This window comes from Podarcis gaigeae (assembly GCF_964106915.1).
Source record: "Podarcis gaigeae genome assembly, chromosome: 9".
In the NCBI taxonomy this organism is placed as follows: domain Eukaryota; kingdom Metazoa; phylum Chordata; class Lepidosauria; order Squamata; family Lacertidae; genus Podarcis; species Podarcis gaigeae.
Genome location: NC_139685.1, coordinates 4,715,876 through 4,733,200, shown reverse-complemented (window position 1 = coordinate 4,733,200; position 17,325 = coordinate 4,715,876). Strand labels below are relative to the sequence as shown.

The following is a 17,325-nucleotide window of genomic DNA, read 5'->3' as shown; positions in this document are numbered from 1 at the left end:
CACATCAGCCACCCCACACACCCCAAAATAAATTGTTCTGGATGACTCAGGTAAAAAATGCAAATCACACACTATTGCCAAAGAAAAGCAAAAGAGGTATTTTAGTTTTTTAAATATTGTTTTGTAAATTCATTGTTAAGACACCTTGGGCACTATTTTTTTTAGCACTATATTTTTTCAAAACAAAACAAAAGTTCTGCCCAGTCCCCTGCTAGGTATTGACCTCTTCTGCTGCGAGTTCATATCCATCTGGATTCATGGAAGGAAGGAGATGAATTCGAGTGTTGTTGATCAGCGTCTGGATCCTGGAATTCCCAGTAAGGTATTCAGAGCACAAATACTGGGCAAGGTAGATCAGTAATTCTTTGCCCACAACTTCATTTCCATGCATGTTGCCGATGTATTTAAACTCTGGCTTAACTGTGAAGAGATGAACCAGGATATGTTTTATCTGGCTTTCAAGATGACTTTCAAGAAACAGACCGTGAGACTTGGCTCAGTGGTCACTGTGGTTTGTGTTGCCCTTATCAAGGTGTCTGTCATAAACTGCCAAAGTAAGAACCACTGGGAGACATTTGATCTCTCCCTGCCCCAGACTGGCCTTTTCTGTGAGAATGTTCAGGGATGCAGGAGAGGATATATTGTCTTATTATAGCCTTTTCCAACTTGTGTTAACAAGTTCACAATTTAGCAGAGTAACATTCCCCTTTTTAAACTTGCAGCGGATGCGTTTGCTCAGGCTCACTAAAGCCTCTATAATAACTGTTCTGGTATTTCCCCCTTATTCCCTCATGACACAGTCTTCTATAAAAGTATAAAAAGGTTTATTCACACATTCTGTTCGCAATCAGATCCCAGAAGGCAGACTTAGCTTAGAAAAGTAACATATACTTGGGAACTATTCCATAAGGAGACAGTCCCTTTGTCCTCTCTTGGCTGGAAGCCAAGAGGGCATCTTTGGCTAAGCAGATGTTGCTTCTTCGATGCATGTGGAGAAAGAAAGAGAGATGGCTGCCCTGCCCTGTGCTTTTGTCATTACCTGCACAGGTGAGGCCACGCCCACCTCTAGTCCCATGCAGAGGAAGTCTGTCCCAGCCCAGAAGGAAACAGGACGTTTACCTGCTGGCTGGACAAACATTCTTCCCCATGTGTAAACATGTTCACTCCAGGAATGTTGTACTTGATTGCTCTTGTGTTTCACATCCCACATTTTCATGCCTCAAGGTGAGAGGCACAGGTATGCCACCACCAAAGAGTATTTTCCTGGGGTGAGTAGGCTCTGTTTCAGACAGAGCAGGTGCACCCTTGGTGCTGGCAACCCCCACTACGCCACTGCTGGAGGGTGGAAACAGGATCTGGTATAAACATGCAATAAGTCAATAGTTCATTTATGGTTATTTGGCATGCTCATTCTATAAATATTACAGCAATTGAACACTGCTATTACCAAACAGCAAAATAAATACATTTAATTTAGTCGTTATTCGCTGATGCAGGTCTCAATCCCTAGTGTAGTTAACAGTAAGGGACAGAAGTATTCTTTCCAGTTTGCCATGGTTCAAGCAACGTCAATACTCTGAACAAATTTCATATACCTCTAGTGTCCATTACTCACGCAATTCATGGTGTCCAGGACTAGTAGAAAACTCAATCACAAAGAGGTCTTTCCCTTCAAAGCTGCGGCCAATACTGTACAATTTAGCAATGTGGGAACATCTGGATGCTACCTTTTTCAATTCTCTCACCATTTGTGAGTACGAGTGGTGGGTGAACTGAATGAAAGTAGGAACCTCACTGGGAGCATCTTCCACAAATTCAGTTTCCCCTGCAATGCAAGAAAATTGATGTAGCAGCGTTTGCTCACTAATTTTTATGCCCATGTAGAAGATTATCCCAACATCTGAGGACATAACACAATTGGGACAAATGTAATTCAAAGAAATGAAAAGATATGTGTAAATCAAACATGATACCCAATTGTAAGTAGGTGGTTAATATTCTATTTTAGGATCACACTTACCCCATGTTAAGTCATCTTGTTCCCTGGGTTGCAGGCAGACTGGTCCCTAAGGAAAATATGTCTCTGAGAACTATGTGCAGGAGACCTTTTCCATCATGCTCTGTTTGTGAACGTCTCAGAGGCATTTGGAATATCACAAAACAAGTCTTGTAGCATCTTAAAGACTAACAGGTTTGTTGTGGCATAAGATTTTGTGGACTACAAAAAAGTGATCTGAGCCTGCAGAGTTTCTCAAATTTTAACAAAACACCAAAGCAAAAAACATTTTGTCAAGCCTAATAACCAAAATGAAAATAATCTGAGCATATACAGTTTTACATTTTAAACTCACTTCCACTTAATTCATCATTGTTTTTGCTCCCTTCCTGCCTTGGATTAATCACCAGCTCTCAGGCTAGCCTACCCCACATGGCTGTTTTGTTGTGAAGTATGAAAATGGTTACAAAAGAGATCTTCATGCTTGAAGACATAAAATCTTGGTTCCTTTAGCTAGAGTGATACCTCTTTGTACTATAAAGAGACATGTTTTTCTGCTCCCTCCTGATCAAATGATTGCAACTCCAAGACATCAACTAATAATAATAATAATAATAATAATAATAATAATAATAATAATTTATTTATACCCCGCCCATCTAGCTGGGCCTCCCCAGCCACTCTGGGCGGCTTCCATAGAAACCAAAAATACAGTAAAATATCACACGTTAAAAACTTCCCTGATGTCTTCTGAATGTCAGGTAGTTGTTTATCGCTTTGACATCTGCTGGAAGGGCGTTCCACAGGGCGGGCGCCACTACCGAGAAGGCCCTCTGCCTGGTTCCCTGTAGCTTTGCTTCTCGCAATGAGGGAACCGCCAGAAGGCCCTTGGCGCTGGACCTCAGCGTCCAGGCAGAATGATGGGGGTGGAGACGCTCCTTCAGGTATACTTCAGGTATAAAGCCGTTTAGGGCTTTAAAGGTCAGCACCAACACTTTGAATTGTGCTCGGAAACGTACTGGGAGCCAATGTAGGTCTTTCAAGACCGGTGTTATATGGTCTCGGCGGCCGCCCCCAGTCACCAGTCTAGCTGCCGCATTCTGGATTAGTTGTAGTTTCTGAGTCACCTTCAAAGGTAGCCCCACGTAGAGTGCATTGCAGTAGTCCAAGCGGGAGATAACCAGAGCATGCACCACTCTAGCGAGACAGTCAGCAGGCAGATAGGGTCTCAGCCCACGTACCAGATGGAGCTGGTAAACAGCTGCCCTGGACACAGATTTGACCTGTGCCTCCATGGACACCTGTGAGTCCAAAATGACTCCCAGGCTGCGCACCTGGCCCTTCAGGGGCACGGTTACCCCATTCAGGACCAGGGAATCCTCCACACCTGCCCGCCTCCTGTCCCCCCAAAACAGTACTTCTGTCTTGTCAGGATTCAACCTCAATCTGTTAGCCGCCATCCATCCTCCAACCGCCTCCAGAACTCACACAGGACCTTCACTGCCTTCACTGGTTCTGATTTAAAAGAGAGGTAGAGCTGGGTATCATCCGCATACTGATGAACACCCAGCCCAAACCTCCTGATGATCTCTCCCAGCGGCTGCATGTAAATGTTGAAAAGCATGGGGGAGAGGACAGAACCCTGAGGCACCCCACAAGTGAGAGCCCAGGGGTCTGAACACTCATCCCCCACCACCACTTTCTGAACACGGCCCAGGAGGAAGGAGCGGAACCACTGTATGACAGTGCCCCCAGCTCCCAGCCCCTCCAGACGGTCCAGAAGGATGTTATGGTCGATGGTATCAAACGCCGCTGAGAGATCCAGCAGAACTAGGAAACAGCTCTCACCTTTGTCCCTAGCCCGCCGGAGATCATCAACCAGTGCGACCAAGGCAGTTTCAGTCCCATGATGAGGCCTGAATCCCGACTGGAAGGGATCCAAATGGTCCGCTTCTTCCAGGTGTGCCTGGAGTTGTTCGGCAACCGCTCGATCAATCACCTTGCCCAAGAATGGAAGATTTGAGACTGGGCGATAGTTGGCCATCGTGGCTGCATCTAAAGATGGTTTTTTAAGAAGCGGTTTAATAACCGCCTCTTTCAGCGGATCTGGGAAGGCTCCCTCACGGAGGGAAGCATTCACCACCCCACGAAGCCCATCGCCCAGTCCTTCCCGGCTAGCTTTTATAAGCCAGGATGGGCAAGGATCCAGGAGACAGGTGGTTGGTTTCACTCGTCCAAGCAGCCTGTCCACATCCTCGGAACTAACAGATTGGAATTGATCCCACTCAACTTGACTAGACAGAACTCTAGCACTCTCCCGCCCCGGCCCTGCTCCCATGGTGGAGTCTACTTCTTCCCGAATCTGAGCGATTTTATCTGCAAAAAACTTTTCAAAATCATTGCAGGAGAACATGTGGCCCGTACTGGGCCCCGATGTTACAGGTGGTTCCGCTAAATTGTGAACCACCTGAAAAAGTCTCCTGCTGCTGTTTTCTGCAGATGCAACAGAGGCGGTGAAGAAATTCTTCTTCGCCGTCACTATCGCCACTTGGTAGGCTCGACGTTGAGCTCTAACCTGTGTCCGGTCAGATTCGGAATGAGTTATCCTCCACCGGCGCTCTAGACGTCTCAACAATTGTTTCATTGCCCTCAGATCCGTGGAAAACCACGGGGCTGTCCGGGCTCCATGCAATCAGAGAGGGCGCTTCGGAGCCAAACAGTCAATAGCCCTGGTTAACTCCACATTCTTAATCTGACCTTTTTGGCATTAAAATCACATTGAGATTTCACCAATCTGTATGCAGGATATATTAAATCATCAATTTATTGATCACTTTCTACGCAATTGCCTTAAGGTGATGTACAATAAAAACCTTTGTCCCAACTGGACACCAAATACTTTATTTCATTCAGGACTGATTTACATGGACCTAAACAGATGTCAACCCAAGGTAGTTTTGTACAGGCTATGCCAGTAATCTGGTTAGTTTATTTGTGCATAAATTATCAGCTACATATCTAATTATGTGACTGACATCTCCGCTTTCCTTCTTAAAAGACTGGCTGATTGGCAATCCAGATGACAAATACATCATCTGATTCAACTCAGGTTGAAACAAGTTGATTTCAGCAACCAATATTCAATTGTAACAAAATGAGTAACTCAGTTGACCTCTAGTCAAAGTCCCTAATACGTTGGAATTATATTGGTAGGAATTATGCTGTAGGCTACAGACATAAATACTTCGGATTGTGGCCAGGGCCTTTAGGCCTTTTATTTACAAGGACATGCCAAATTTCTAGGCCTGCTGACTGGATCTGATCGTCGCAGCCTAATAGAAAATATGCAGGCATGGCTTTGGTCCTTACCTCGCAGCTTTGCTAATGGATCAAAGCATCCTTCTACTTCATCGACGAAAAAGCGATCGCAGTCTAAGAAATACGGCCATGCCATGTCAATCGCATCAAAGGCAGGAAGGCAATTTTTCCTCAGAGCTTCACAAACTTTACGACAAGGCTTAACAATTTTCCCCTCTTCACATTTTGGGGCCATAATAGAGCAGCCTAGAATCCTTAGATCAGGATTGCATTCTCCCTGCAGCAAGTTATGGAGCACACTCATCAAGATGTATTCGGAGCTGTATTCAATCACTCCTCTGGACTTTTGATCCAGCAAATTAGGGAAAATTGTTTTTGAATAGGACACATCATTGCAGGATCCCAAGCTGATGTCCACGCATGTCGCTGTAAGAAATCAAGAGATAAGTGAAATATACTCTGAGTCGCAAAGTGATTTCATGCTCTTTATTCAGCTCATAGTGGTGAGGAGGAATGAATGAATGTCCCCTCAAAGTATCTGCTTTATATACATTATTTACACAATGGGCTGCACATGATTGGCTAATTCCGGAATTCTACTGTAAGCCAATCAGGTTGTGGATTCACTTCAATCTGGAGCATGATTGGGTGGTTCTAGGACCAATCAGACTGCTGCATTCTGAATCCTATTGTTCTAGGACCAATCAGACTGCTGCAGTTTGGATCCTATTCAACTCAGTACATAACAATAAGTAAACAAATGTTTCTTGTTAAGTATTCTACCTAAAACAATCTAGTATTAAACATAGCACTTTCCTTGAATTTATTAATTAGTGGCTTGTCTGGAAACTCTTCACAGGACTGAGGCATCTAGGTTGTTTATGGCTTTAAACATGTTGGCACATGGAACTGGGCCCAGAAGCAAACTGGCATACAGGACAGCTGTTTTAAAACAAGGGTTCTATGAGCATTATTATTATTATTATTATTCAGGAAGGTTAATAGTGATATCACAAAGCACCCCCATGTTAAATATGAAGAGGTTCATAGATATGTTCGCCAAGGTCCTACATGGGGTGAAGTAGTAGCATTAATTACTCTGAGTGAAATATGGGCACTTTTGTCTCTCTATGTGTGAGAAAATCTGAGAAGATTTTTCAGTATTTGCACATTAAATTTAAATTCAAAAAAGCAACAAAAACAGATATCTTACCTTTATTTTCTGATGGGGTTTGACACTGAGCTGGAAAACAAAGGTGGAGGGTGGGGGGGACAGGTTGTAATGAAATAAATTAAAACGTGACTGCTTCAAATTGCAGCATATTAGATAGAATTTTTACACATTGAAACCATTTTTACACATCGAAACCATCTGCCTACCCGAAAATATTAAATGTATAACTTCTGCTTTGAGAGTGAGTTCAGTGATTGGATGCCAAATCTGAATGCCCATGAAAATGCAGAAACAACTTATGGTCTGTAACTAGCTCAGGAAGAACCCTCATCATCAGTTTGTGTAACTTTACATACCGTATTAAAGATTCAATATTGTAGGTTAAATCTGCACTTTAGTCACTAGGTGGCAATACAGACAGCAGCAGAGAGAGTTAAGTCATTTCCAAAACTCATTCTTGGATCTCATCATTAAGTACTAATGCATAGAAAGTCCAGGGAAGGGGAGGGAAAGTAGATTGATGAACCAGAAAACATATACAGTGGTACCTCGGGTTAAGTACTTAATTCATTCCTGAGGTCCGTTCTTAACCTGAAACTGTTCTTAACCTGAAGCACCACTTTAGCTAATGGGGCCTCCTGCTGCTGCCGCGCCGCCAGAGCACAATTTCTGTTCTCATCCTGAAGCAAAGTTCTTAACCTGAGGTACTATTTCTGGGTTAGCGGAGTCTGTAACCTGAAGCGTATGTAACCTGAAGCGTATGTAACCCGAGGTACCACTGTAATAGACATAGATCTTTAAAGGAGCCTTTGCAGCCTGCAAATTAACAAAACTGCTAGAGGCTGTGCTCACATTGCTTACCAACACCACAAAAAACCCCTCCCTGGCCAACCCCCTCCCTTTACACCTCCCCCAATCGATGGAGATTGCCAGGATTTTTGTTAGGGGCAGGCAGGACTTGGGGGGGGGACTTTGGTTAGAGGGGTCAGAACCAACGTGATTGGTCAGTTAGTCAAGTATTTCTATTGTTTTACTTGATCTAGGGTGGCAACTGCCCCCCCCCCGGCTACCCATGCCCCAATTCCTTCTCCTTACAGATCACCCAAACCCTGACCTATCCTTCACTGATGCCAAAGCCATGCCCAGATAATTCAAAGCACAATAAGACCTGCAGTGGCGTAGCGTGAGGGGTGCAGCGGGAGCCGGCCGCACTGGGTGCAACATCTGGGGGTTAGGGTTAGGGGGTGCAAATCCACGGGTTAAGGGGCGCAAATCCACGGGTTAGGGGGTGCAAATTACTTGCCTTGCCCCGGGTGCTGACAACCCATGCTACACCACTGAAGACCTGCACCAGCAGTTGGTAGTTCCAGTAGGGTTGCCAAGGAAAAAACCAGTACACCCCGAAAGTTGTTGAAGTTTTAGGAAGACCTTAACATTGTTGAGCTTCATTTTAAGAAACCACCAAAATTGTTGTTGAGCTTTTCTTTACAAAAACGATAAAAACACGATTTTCCGATTGACTCAGAAAAAGCACCAACTTGGATAAAGCACCACCTTTTGGAAATGCTCCCCCCACCCATTGTTTGTAAGCCAGGCTCCTTGGAGTACAGAAAGTACAGAGAATTTATTGGCATATAACTCTCATTTTGCTTTGTATTTACGTACTTAAGCCCAGATTGTGGCCTTATAAATATATATTGAATTTATTCCTTGTTGGCCAAGTTGTTGATATTTGTCATGTTTTAATTTACAGTGGTACCTCAGGTTAAGAACTTAATTCATTCTGGAGGTGCGTTCTTAACCTGAAACTATTCTTAACCTGAGGTACCACTTTAGCTAATGGGGCCTCCCACTGCCACCGGAGCACGATTTCTGTTCTCATCCTGAAGCAAAGTTCTTAACCCAAGGTACTATTTCTGGGTTAGCGGAGTCTGTAACCTGAAGTGTCTGTAACCCGAGGTACCGCTGTACTGACATGGTCTGCATTTTGTACATTTGTATTTCCTATGTTCTGTATTTTGATGCTTTGAATGTTAGCTGTTAAGTCGCTTTGGGCACAGTTCATTGTGGAAAAGTGGCATTAAAGTAAACTCAAGCAATTACCATATTTTTCGCTCTATAAGACGCACCAGACCATAAGACGCACCTAGTTTTTGGAGGAGGAAAACAAGAAAAAAATATTCTGAATTTCAGAAGCCAGAACAGCAAGAGGGATCGCTGTGCAGCGAAAGCAGTGATCTCTCTTGCTGTTCTGGCTTCTGGGATAGCTGCGCAGCCTGCATTTGCTCCATAAGACGCACACACATTTCCCCTCACTTTTTAGGAGGGAAAAAGTGAGTCTTATAGAGCAAAAAATACGGTAATTAATTAAGAGTTGGCGGCTACAGCAGCAGCCTTTCTCCTGAGGCCAGCAGAGCCACAGGAAGGCTTGCAAAAGCCACTGATAGGGCCTCCCCTTTTCTACCCCACCTGCTTCTGTTTGCCCCTCCCTCTCCCCTTACAGCTCTGCCCATAACAGGTGGGGCAGACCAGGAGAAGAAGAAGAGTTTGGATTTGATATCCCACTTTATCACTCCCCTTCAGGAGTCTCAAAGCGGCTAGCATTCTCCTTTCCCTTCCTCCCCCATAACAAACACTCTGTGGGGTGAGTGGGGCTGAGAGACTTCAGAGAAGTGTGACTGGCCCAAGGTCACCCAGCAGCTGCAGGTGGAGGAGCAGGGAATTGAACCCGGTTCACCAGATTACGAGTCTATCACTCTTAACCACTACACCACACCAGGGCTCTGCTGCCTTCCCTCAGCCTCCAGCACTGGTGTGGCCTTAGTGGCAGGGTAGGTGAGAGAGTGTCAGCACAGAGACTGAAGGTACATTCTTTCACCTTTGGTGGACATGCCCAAGGATTAAGACTTTCTGGGAGATGATCTATAATGAAATGAAAAAGGTATTTAAATATACCTTTCTGAAGAAACCAGAGGCCTTTCTCCTGGGCATGGTCGGCCAAATTGGTGCCAAAAAAGGATAGAACTTTCTTTATGTATGCTACAACAGCAGCAAGAATACTTATTGCAAAGTGCTGGAAGACACAAGATCTACCCACCCGGGAAGAATGGCAGATGAAGGTGATGGATTACATGGAACTGGCGGAAATGACTGGCAGAATCCGACACCAGGGAGAAGAGTCGGTGGAGGAAGATTGGAAGAAATTTAAAGACTATCTACAGAAACATTGTAAAATTAATGAATGTTAGAAGGATGTTGGAATGAAGTTATGTGGTTTTAGCAGAAATGTTATAAGGGTTTAGGAAAAAATAGACTGTTAATTGGTGAAAGGAGGGAAAGTAAAGCTACATTATATTAAGATAAATTACAGAACAAAAATTGGAAAAGATGGAAAGGATTTGCTGAAATAGTTAACCGAACTAGAATACAAAAAAGGGAGGTGTGAGGAGGTCAAGGAAACAAGCAAATGAAAGATAAGTTATGGGAAGATTAGCTGTGGTTTTTTCCCTCTTCCTTATTGTGATGTGTTGTTTTGTTTTTGTTCAATATGGTGTTTTTACTTTTTCTTTTTGTAACCTTTAAAATTTTAATAAATATTATTTTAAAAAAAGAAAAAAGAGAGAGTGTCAGTGGAGCAGGATGGTCCTGGCCGTTCCTCTGCAGCTCACCTGGGCTGCTTGCTCGCCTCCCTGCCTGCTGTTCTGCATGTCATGTTGCACTTTGCATGGCCACCAGCTTTTGCCCTGTTGAGTATGTTATCTTGATATTCGGGTTTTAGTGTGAAATTGTGGCCTTACTTGTTGCAGGCCTCTGTGAGTGATGCATACTAGGGACAAGGGATGCGGGTGACGCTGTGGTCTAAGCCTCTTGGGAGGTCGGCAGTTCGAATCCCTGCGACGGGGTGAGCTCCTGTTGCTCTGTCCCAGCTTCTGCCAACTTAGCAGTTTGAAAGCACACCAGTGCAAGTAGATAAATAGGTACCGCTCCGGCGGGAAGGTAAACAGTGTTTCCATGCGCTCTGGTTTCCATCACGGTGTTCCGTTGCGCCAGAAGTGGTTTAATCATGTTAACCACATGACCAAGAAAGCTGTCTGTGGAAAAACATCAGCTCCCTCAGCCTGAAAAGTGAGATGAATGCTGCACCCCATAGTTGCCTTTGACTGGACTTAACCGTCCAGGAGTCCTTTGCCTTGCCTTACCTTGGTAGAGATATGTTCTGAGTGTGCCCCAAATAACACGGCAAATTGGAGTGATTCTGGCAGGTTTTCATGTGCCCAAATGGAATTAACAAGGCTTTTCAAGGCCCCTCTGTGGCCTTGTTTCCCCTCAAAGAAGTTAGATGTGCAGCCTTCCCCCTGCCCCCACTTTGCCTTTTCTTTTCTTAGAAATGAAACCAGACTGATTGGGGAAACGCCCAGAACTCTAGAGGGGGTGGAGAGGTAGAAGGGATCGACAGACGTTTAATTATTTCCCCAGTGCACTGCAATCACAGTGTTTGCGGGGAAAGATGTTGAAGTAAATAAACAGTTGTTCTTCAGTTGGGTTGTCATTCTTGTACACAATCCATTTGGCTATGAAAAGCAAGCAGCTAGAGTTGACTACTGGGATAGCTTGCTTTCTTCCCAATCATTCTTCCTCCTACCAAACAATTAAACATCATTTCTTTCTCTTTCTCTTCTTCACAAAGGGTACTTTCAGAAAGGACTGAAAAGCATGATTTCCCTATTTTTTATTTCCATAGAGATGATAGATAGATAGATAGATGATAGATAGATGATAGATAGATAGATAGATAGATAGATAGATAGATGATAGATAGATAGATAGATAGATAGATAGATAGATAGATAGATGATAGATAGATAGATAGATAGATAGATAGATAGATAGATAGATAGAGATAGATAGATAGATAGATAGATAGATAGATAGATGATAGATAGATAGATAGATAGATAGATGATAGATAGATAGATAGATAGATAGATAGATAGATAGATGATAGATGATAGATGATAGATAGATATAGATAGATAGATAGATAGATAGATAGATAGATGATAGATAGATAGATAGATAGATAGATAGATAGATAGATGATAGATAGATATAGATAGATAGATAGATAGATAGATAGATAGATAGATAGATAGATAGATAGATAGATATAGATAGATAGATAGATAGATAGATGATAGATAGATGATAGATAGATAGATAAATATAGATAAATGATAGATATAGATAAATGATAGATGATAGATGATAGATAGATAGATAGATAGATAGATAGATAGATAGATAGATAGATAGATAGATATAGATAGATAGATGATAGATAGATAGATAGATGATAGATAGATGATAGATAGATAGAGATAGATAGATGATAGATAGATGATAGAGATAGGTAGGTAGATAGATAGATAGATGATAGATAGATAGATAGATAGATGATAGATGATATAGATAGATGATAGATATAGATGATAGATAGATAGATAGATAGATAGATAGATAGATAGATAGATGATAGATAGATAGATAGATAGATAGATAGATAGATAGACAGACAGATAGATAGATAGATAGATAGATAGATAGATAGATATAGATAGATAGATAGATAGATAGATAGATAGATAGATAGATAGATGATAGATAGATGATAGATAGATTAGATAGATAGAAAGATAGATAGATAGATAGATAGATAGATAGATAGATAGATATAGAGATATAGAGATAGAGATAGATAGATAGATAGATAGATAGATAGATAGATAGATAGATAGATAGATAGATGATAGATGATAGATAGATGATAGCTAGATATAAAATCACCTAGCAAAAAAAGTCCCTGGACCTTTTATAGGAACTTCGTTGAGTTTCCTACCCAGGATTGCCACCTCCATCTCCCCAGTTTTCAAACTGATTTTGCCCATAACAAACTGAGGGAGAGAACTTGATTGCCCATTTAGGGTGGGAAAACTAAAGTGTGAGCTTGTAGGAGAACTGCTGTGTCTATTTTTTTCTGAAATCTGGCAGTCTTCATCCCCTCAGAAGAGGGGGCCTTGTCTTCAGTTTTAAATTGTCTTTGGTTTGCATCTAATTCAGAAAAAAGTTGAGACTTTGGGCAGTACCCAACTAAGCAGCTATGCTAGTGTAACAACATTTAGCTGCACAATGTATTTTCCCTGTCCTCTTCTTGTGCCAAATTTTGTCCAGGGGTTCCCGCAACCTTCTGGAGCAGATTTTTTTGTGGGGGGGGGGGAGTGCAGGGAGTGGGGAAGTTACATTGAACAGCTAAACGTTATTGCACAAGCATAACTGTTCACTTGGATACAGCCCTAAAGATTCCCTAAGCAAAAAAAAACCCTGAATGGATCTGCCTGAAATCAAGCAGGTTTAAACCACTCCTTTGACTGCAAATTTCATCCACTTATGTGAAATGGGGGAATTAATAGCAAGTTTTATATCTCCCATTATAGTCAATGGGCGTGAAGCAGCTTCAAATTTAACATATCAGAGTTGGACCCAAATACAGCACAGATTCAAAACGGGTGGAGCTGTTTCAAAACACAGCAGATACAAGGCAAATATTGTGGTTGCTGCACACATTTAAAAAATGGGATGTACATTCCAATGCTGCATAGCTAAATAAATAGTTTCTCCAGCTTTGTATTTCTGGAATTTACCCTGTAAGGAATGATGGATGGATGACAAATAAACCAACAGAAATTATCTCTGCACATGGAAGGAAACTTTCTCTAAAACATAACCCTAGGTTAAACTTAACCAATCTAACGTTCCAATATGATTTGTAGCGTATCCCAGATTGCTAAAGAGATTGCAGGATATGTGGTACATACCTCCACCTTTGCTGGGAGTGCCCCCTGGTTTAATTATTTTGGTTGGCAGTTTTCAAAGAAATTGAATTTACTGTACAGTAGTACCTCAGGTTAAGAACTTAAGTTGTTCTGGAGGTCCGTTCTTAACCTGAAACTGTTCTTAAGCTGAGGTACCATTTTAGCTAATGGGGCCTTCCGCTGCCACCGCGCAATTTCTGTTCTCATCCTGAAGCAAAGTTCTTAACCCGAGGTACTATTTCTGGGTTAGCGGAGTCTGTAACCTGAAGTGTCTGTAACCTGAAGCATCTGTAACCCGAGGTACCACTACATTCAGTTTGCCCCACAGCTTTCCCTTTTGCCTTTGTTTGAAGGTAGTAATAATGACATGAAATCCAATAAACTTTAAATTCTGCAAGCCTTTCTATAGTCCAGAAATAGAAAACGTTATATGGCCTCTGTATTTCCTCATGACTAAATAATGTTTGGAACTTTGCTTTTCTAGAAAAGATAACTTAGCATTTAGGGCTATTAATGGCACTGCAAAACTGGTCTCTTTTCATTCTGTATGGGAGGAATTTATCTTTTATGCAAATACCTATCAGTTGCATCAAATGTTACCTGCTGCTTCCCTGGACTTATGGAGCATGTGGTCCTTAAAAACGGACTGACATTATTATTATATTATTGTTATTGTTATTGTTATTGTTATTACTATTATTATTTGTAACTTTCATGTACCCTTTACATATGCACTATTGAATCCAATATCCTGTGTTTGTGATCCAGAGTTCTCTTTTGTTTTTTTCTGATAAGCTTATACAAAAATCCAATAAAAATATTAAAAAATAAAATAAAATAGAAATGATGGATGGACATAATGCACAATGGTAAGTGCTACTGCTGGATACAAAGGAAAAATAAACAAAGAAAAGGAGGCAGGTTTTCCAACTTCCTCTCCTTTTCCCCTGACGGGGCCTCACCATGCCTGGCAACATGACTGGAGCCTGTGTCTGAAGTAGAGATGGGGCTCTTCTAAAACTGCTCCTGCGAGCTACAGCTGGGGCCTTGGCTACCACAAGTCAGTTGTGGAGTGCTCTGGCCATGGCTGCCACCCTCCTCTTCTCTCTGACAGTAGCAGCCCCAGGTAGCCAGATGACCCACATGTAATGGGGGGAAGCAGGGCTGGCCAGGGCCATCCTGCCCCTTGGCATTTTGCTTGGGATGCCCTGCCTCCTCCTCTTCCTCCTCTGCAAGCATGCCATAGCACCACCACTGTCTCCGACACAGCTGTGCTATGCCACCACCACCAGCAGTGGCAGGTCATACCAGTGCCAGAGGAGCCAGCGGGGGTGGGGTGCACTCACAGCAGAAGAAGAGGCAGCACACCACAGTCCTCAGACCCACATTTGCTGTCTGAAGAGCCCACCTCATGTTGCCTCATGAGTGGGTGGGCCAACTCTGGGTAGGTTGCTCCTGGGCCTTAAAATAGCAACTCGGTTTACAGAGATATATGGAGACAGCTACGAATAAACTGGGGTGCTATGGATATGTGTGTAGGTCTTTTGTCTTAAGGGATGGAGGTGTCACCAAAATTTAAATTCCAGTTTTTAATTTTGAAATTTGCACCCATATATACATTAGCATGTATGTTTTATGCAAGTTCGTTTCCTCTTTTTGGTGATGTTTATCCTCCTTGTGGGACACAGGTGGCGCTGTGGGTTAAACCACAGAGCCTTGGGCTTGCTGATCGGAAGGTTGGCGGTTCGAATCCCCACAACGGGGTGAGTTCCCATTACTCGGTCCCTGCTCCTGCCAACCTAGCAGTTTGAAAGCATGTCAAAGTGCAATAAATAGGTATCACTCCAGCGGGAAGGGAAACGGCATTTCCGTGCGCTGCTCTGGTTCACCAGAAGCGGCTTAGTCATGCTGGCTACATGAACCGGAAAGACTGTCTGTGGACAAACGGCAGCTCCCTCAGCCAGTAAAGCAAGATGAGTGCCGCAATCCCAGAGTCGTTCACGACTGGACTTAACTGTCGGGGTCCTTTACCTTTACCTTTATCCTCCTTGTGGCAGTGCATAAGTGGCCACTCTAGGTCATTGGCTGGCTGGCTGGATGAATGAGAGAGAGAAAATCCATCTAGACAAATGCTCTTGCTTAGTAGGAGCATCTAGATCTGTCAGTGCAGATGCAATTTGCTTTGGCTTGCTCCACTGCTGTGGAGTTGCACTCCTCTTGAAGAATCAGGTGTGCAGCTAGGTAGTGTTCCTGGACCCAGGTTTACTCCTGAATGCTCAGGGAGCTGCTGTGGCAAGGACTGCCTTTGCCCAGCTGAGACTGGTACACGAGCTTCAGCAATTTGTAAAGAAGGCAGATTTGACCATGGTCACACATAACTGAGTCATATCAAAGAGTACTATAATGCTCTTCATTTGGAGCTACCTTTGAAGAGTGTCCAGAAACTTCAGCTGGTTGCAAAATGCTGCAGACTTTTGACTGATTCCAGATACTAGGAACATGTGACTTCTTTGCTAGATCTTCATGACCTGCTAGTCAGTTTGTAGGCCCACTTCAAAGTACTGGTGACTTAGGACTAGGATACTTGAAGAACCATCTCCTACCTAAGGAACCTGCCCATTCCCCAGCATCACCAGGATAGGCCCTGTTTCATGTCAGGCTGACCCTGCAGAAACAAGGCTGGCCTGAGACATTTTGGCGCCTGAGGTGAACCACAAGGGAAGAAGGGGTGAGTGAAGATTTACATCAGGAGGAGTAAAGATCTACATCAGGAACAGGATGGGGGAATCAAAACAACCTTATCCAACAGTTGTGGGAATCAAAGGCCATGGGGGGTAGGGCTGGGCAGAGAAAAGGCCTGCTCTGAATCATGCTGGGTGGACACAGAGCCCAGGAGAACCCAGCAGGCAGCCCCCCATCATTTTCTCCCTGGGAGTAGGAGACCAGCAGCTCCTCCAATTCCCCCAAGAGGCCACTGTAGAGGCAGCATTGGAGGGGGGGCTCCAATGAATGTGCGGTAGCCATTGCTACCACTGTGACGGCAGCAGTGGGCGATGCATTCCTTGGACGTCTGATCTTTTGCCCCTGTGGGTCCTGCCGCCTGAGGCAGTCACCTCACCTTGCCAGCCCGGCCCTAGAGAGACAAGTGGCCACTGTGAGCAGGAGCGCCTTTTTCCAGGTTAGACTGGCATGCCAAGGATACGGTAGGCATAGAGCTGCCTTTGAAAACAGTGAAGAAACTCCACTTAGTTTATATGATGGCTAAAAGACTGTTAACTGACTCTGAGCTGTCTGAGCACATCATATTGTTTTGCCATCTTCACCAGCTCCCAGTCAATTTTTGGCTCCAAGTCAAGGTGCTGGTTTACAGAGCTTGATAAGATGCCCATCCTTGCACCAAGCTCCTCTCCTGATTCTTGCTCAGAAGCCAACCCTCCCCATTGGCTCAGATTGCCCAAGGAGGCCAGTTCAGGGTTGGAGCAGGTTCCTTGGCTCTGAAAGACCCATGGGATGCCACGAAAATATGCCACGAGGGACCCTGCTGCCTGCGTTGCTGGCCCAAGCCTACCAGCATTAAATGTCAAGGCTGGGATCAGTTCCCTGGCTGCGTTCTGGGGGCAGGTTGTGGAACTGGGTACAATGTAGGGAATCATTTCCCTCCCCCAAAACTTTTTGAGCCGCCACAAATGCTTCCGAATATTTATAATAATAATAATAATAAAGAATGGAGATGAGTATCATACAGGAGGAAAAAGAAGGATCTTACAGAGTTTGCCAACCTGGTTCTGAAAACCTGGTTCTTGAAGGCAGCGAGTAGCAGAAGAGAAGATGAGCAGAGCCGCCGCCCCCCTTTTAGCCCCCTCTTTCTGCTTCCTCCAACCCGGAGCTGAAGTCCCCTTATGGCTTCCCAGGGCCCGATGGAGGAGGCACCGGGGAATGAAACTTACTGGTTTTAAGGAGCCCTTTCC

At 43.7% G+C, this 17,325-nt stretch overlaps 1 protein-coding gene across 1 annotated transcript in view; it reads right to left on the bottom strand.

The window, feature by feature from the left end:
- Positions 1-17,325, bottom strand: part of CPZ (carboxypeptidase Z) — a 34,025-nt gene that overhangs the window by 16,191 nt on the left and 509 nt on the right. Inside the window, exons 2-5 of the mRNA XM_083698287.1 lie at positions 6,528-6,557; positions 5,366-5,740; positions 1,616-1,825; positions 224-420 (exon numbers count right to left, since the gene is read on the bottom strand). Of these exons, the coding sequence (XP_083554413.1) occupies positions 224-420; positions 1,616-1,825; positions 5,366-5,740; positions 6,528-6,557 (812 nt within the window). The remainder of the gene's footprint in view (positions 1-223; positions 421-1,615; positions 1,826-5,365; positions 5,741-6,527; positions 6,558-17,325) is intronic.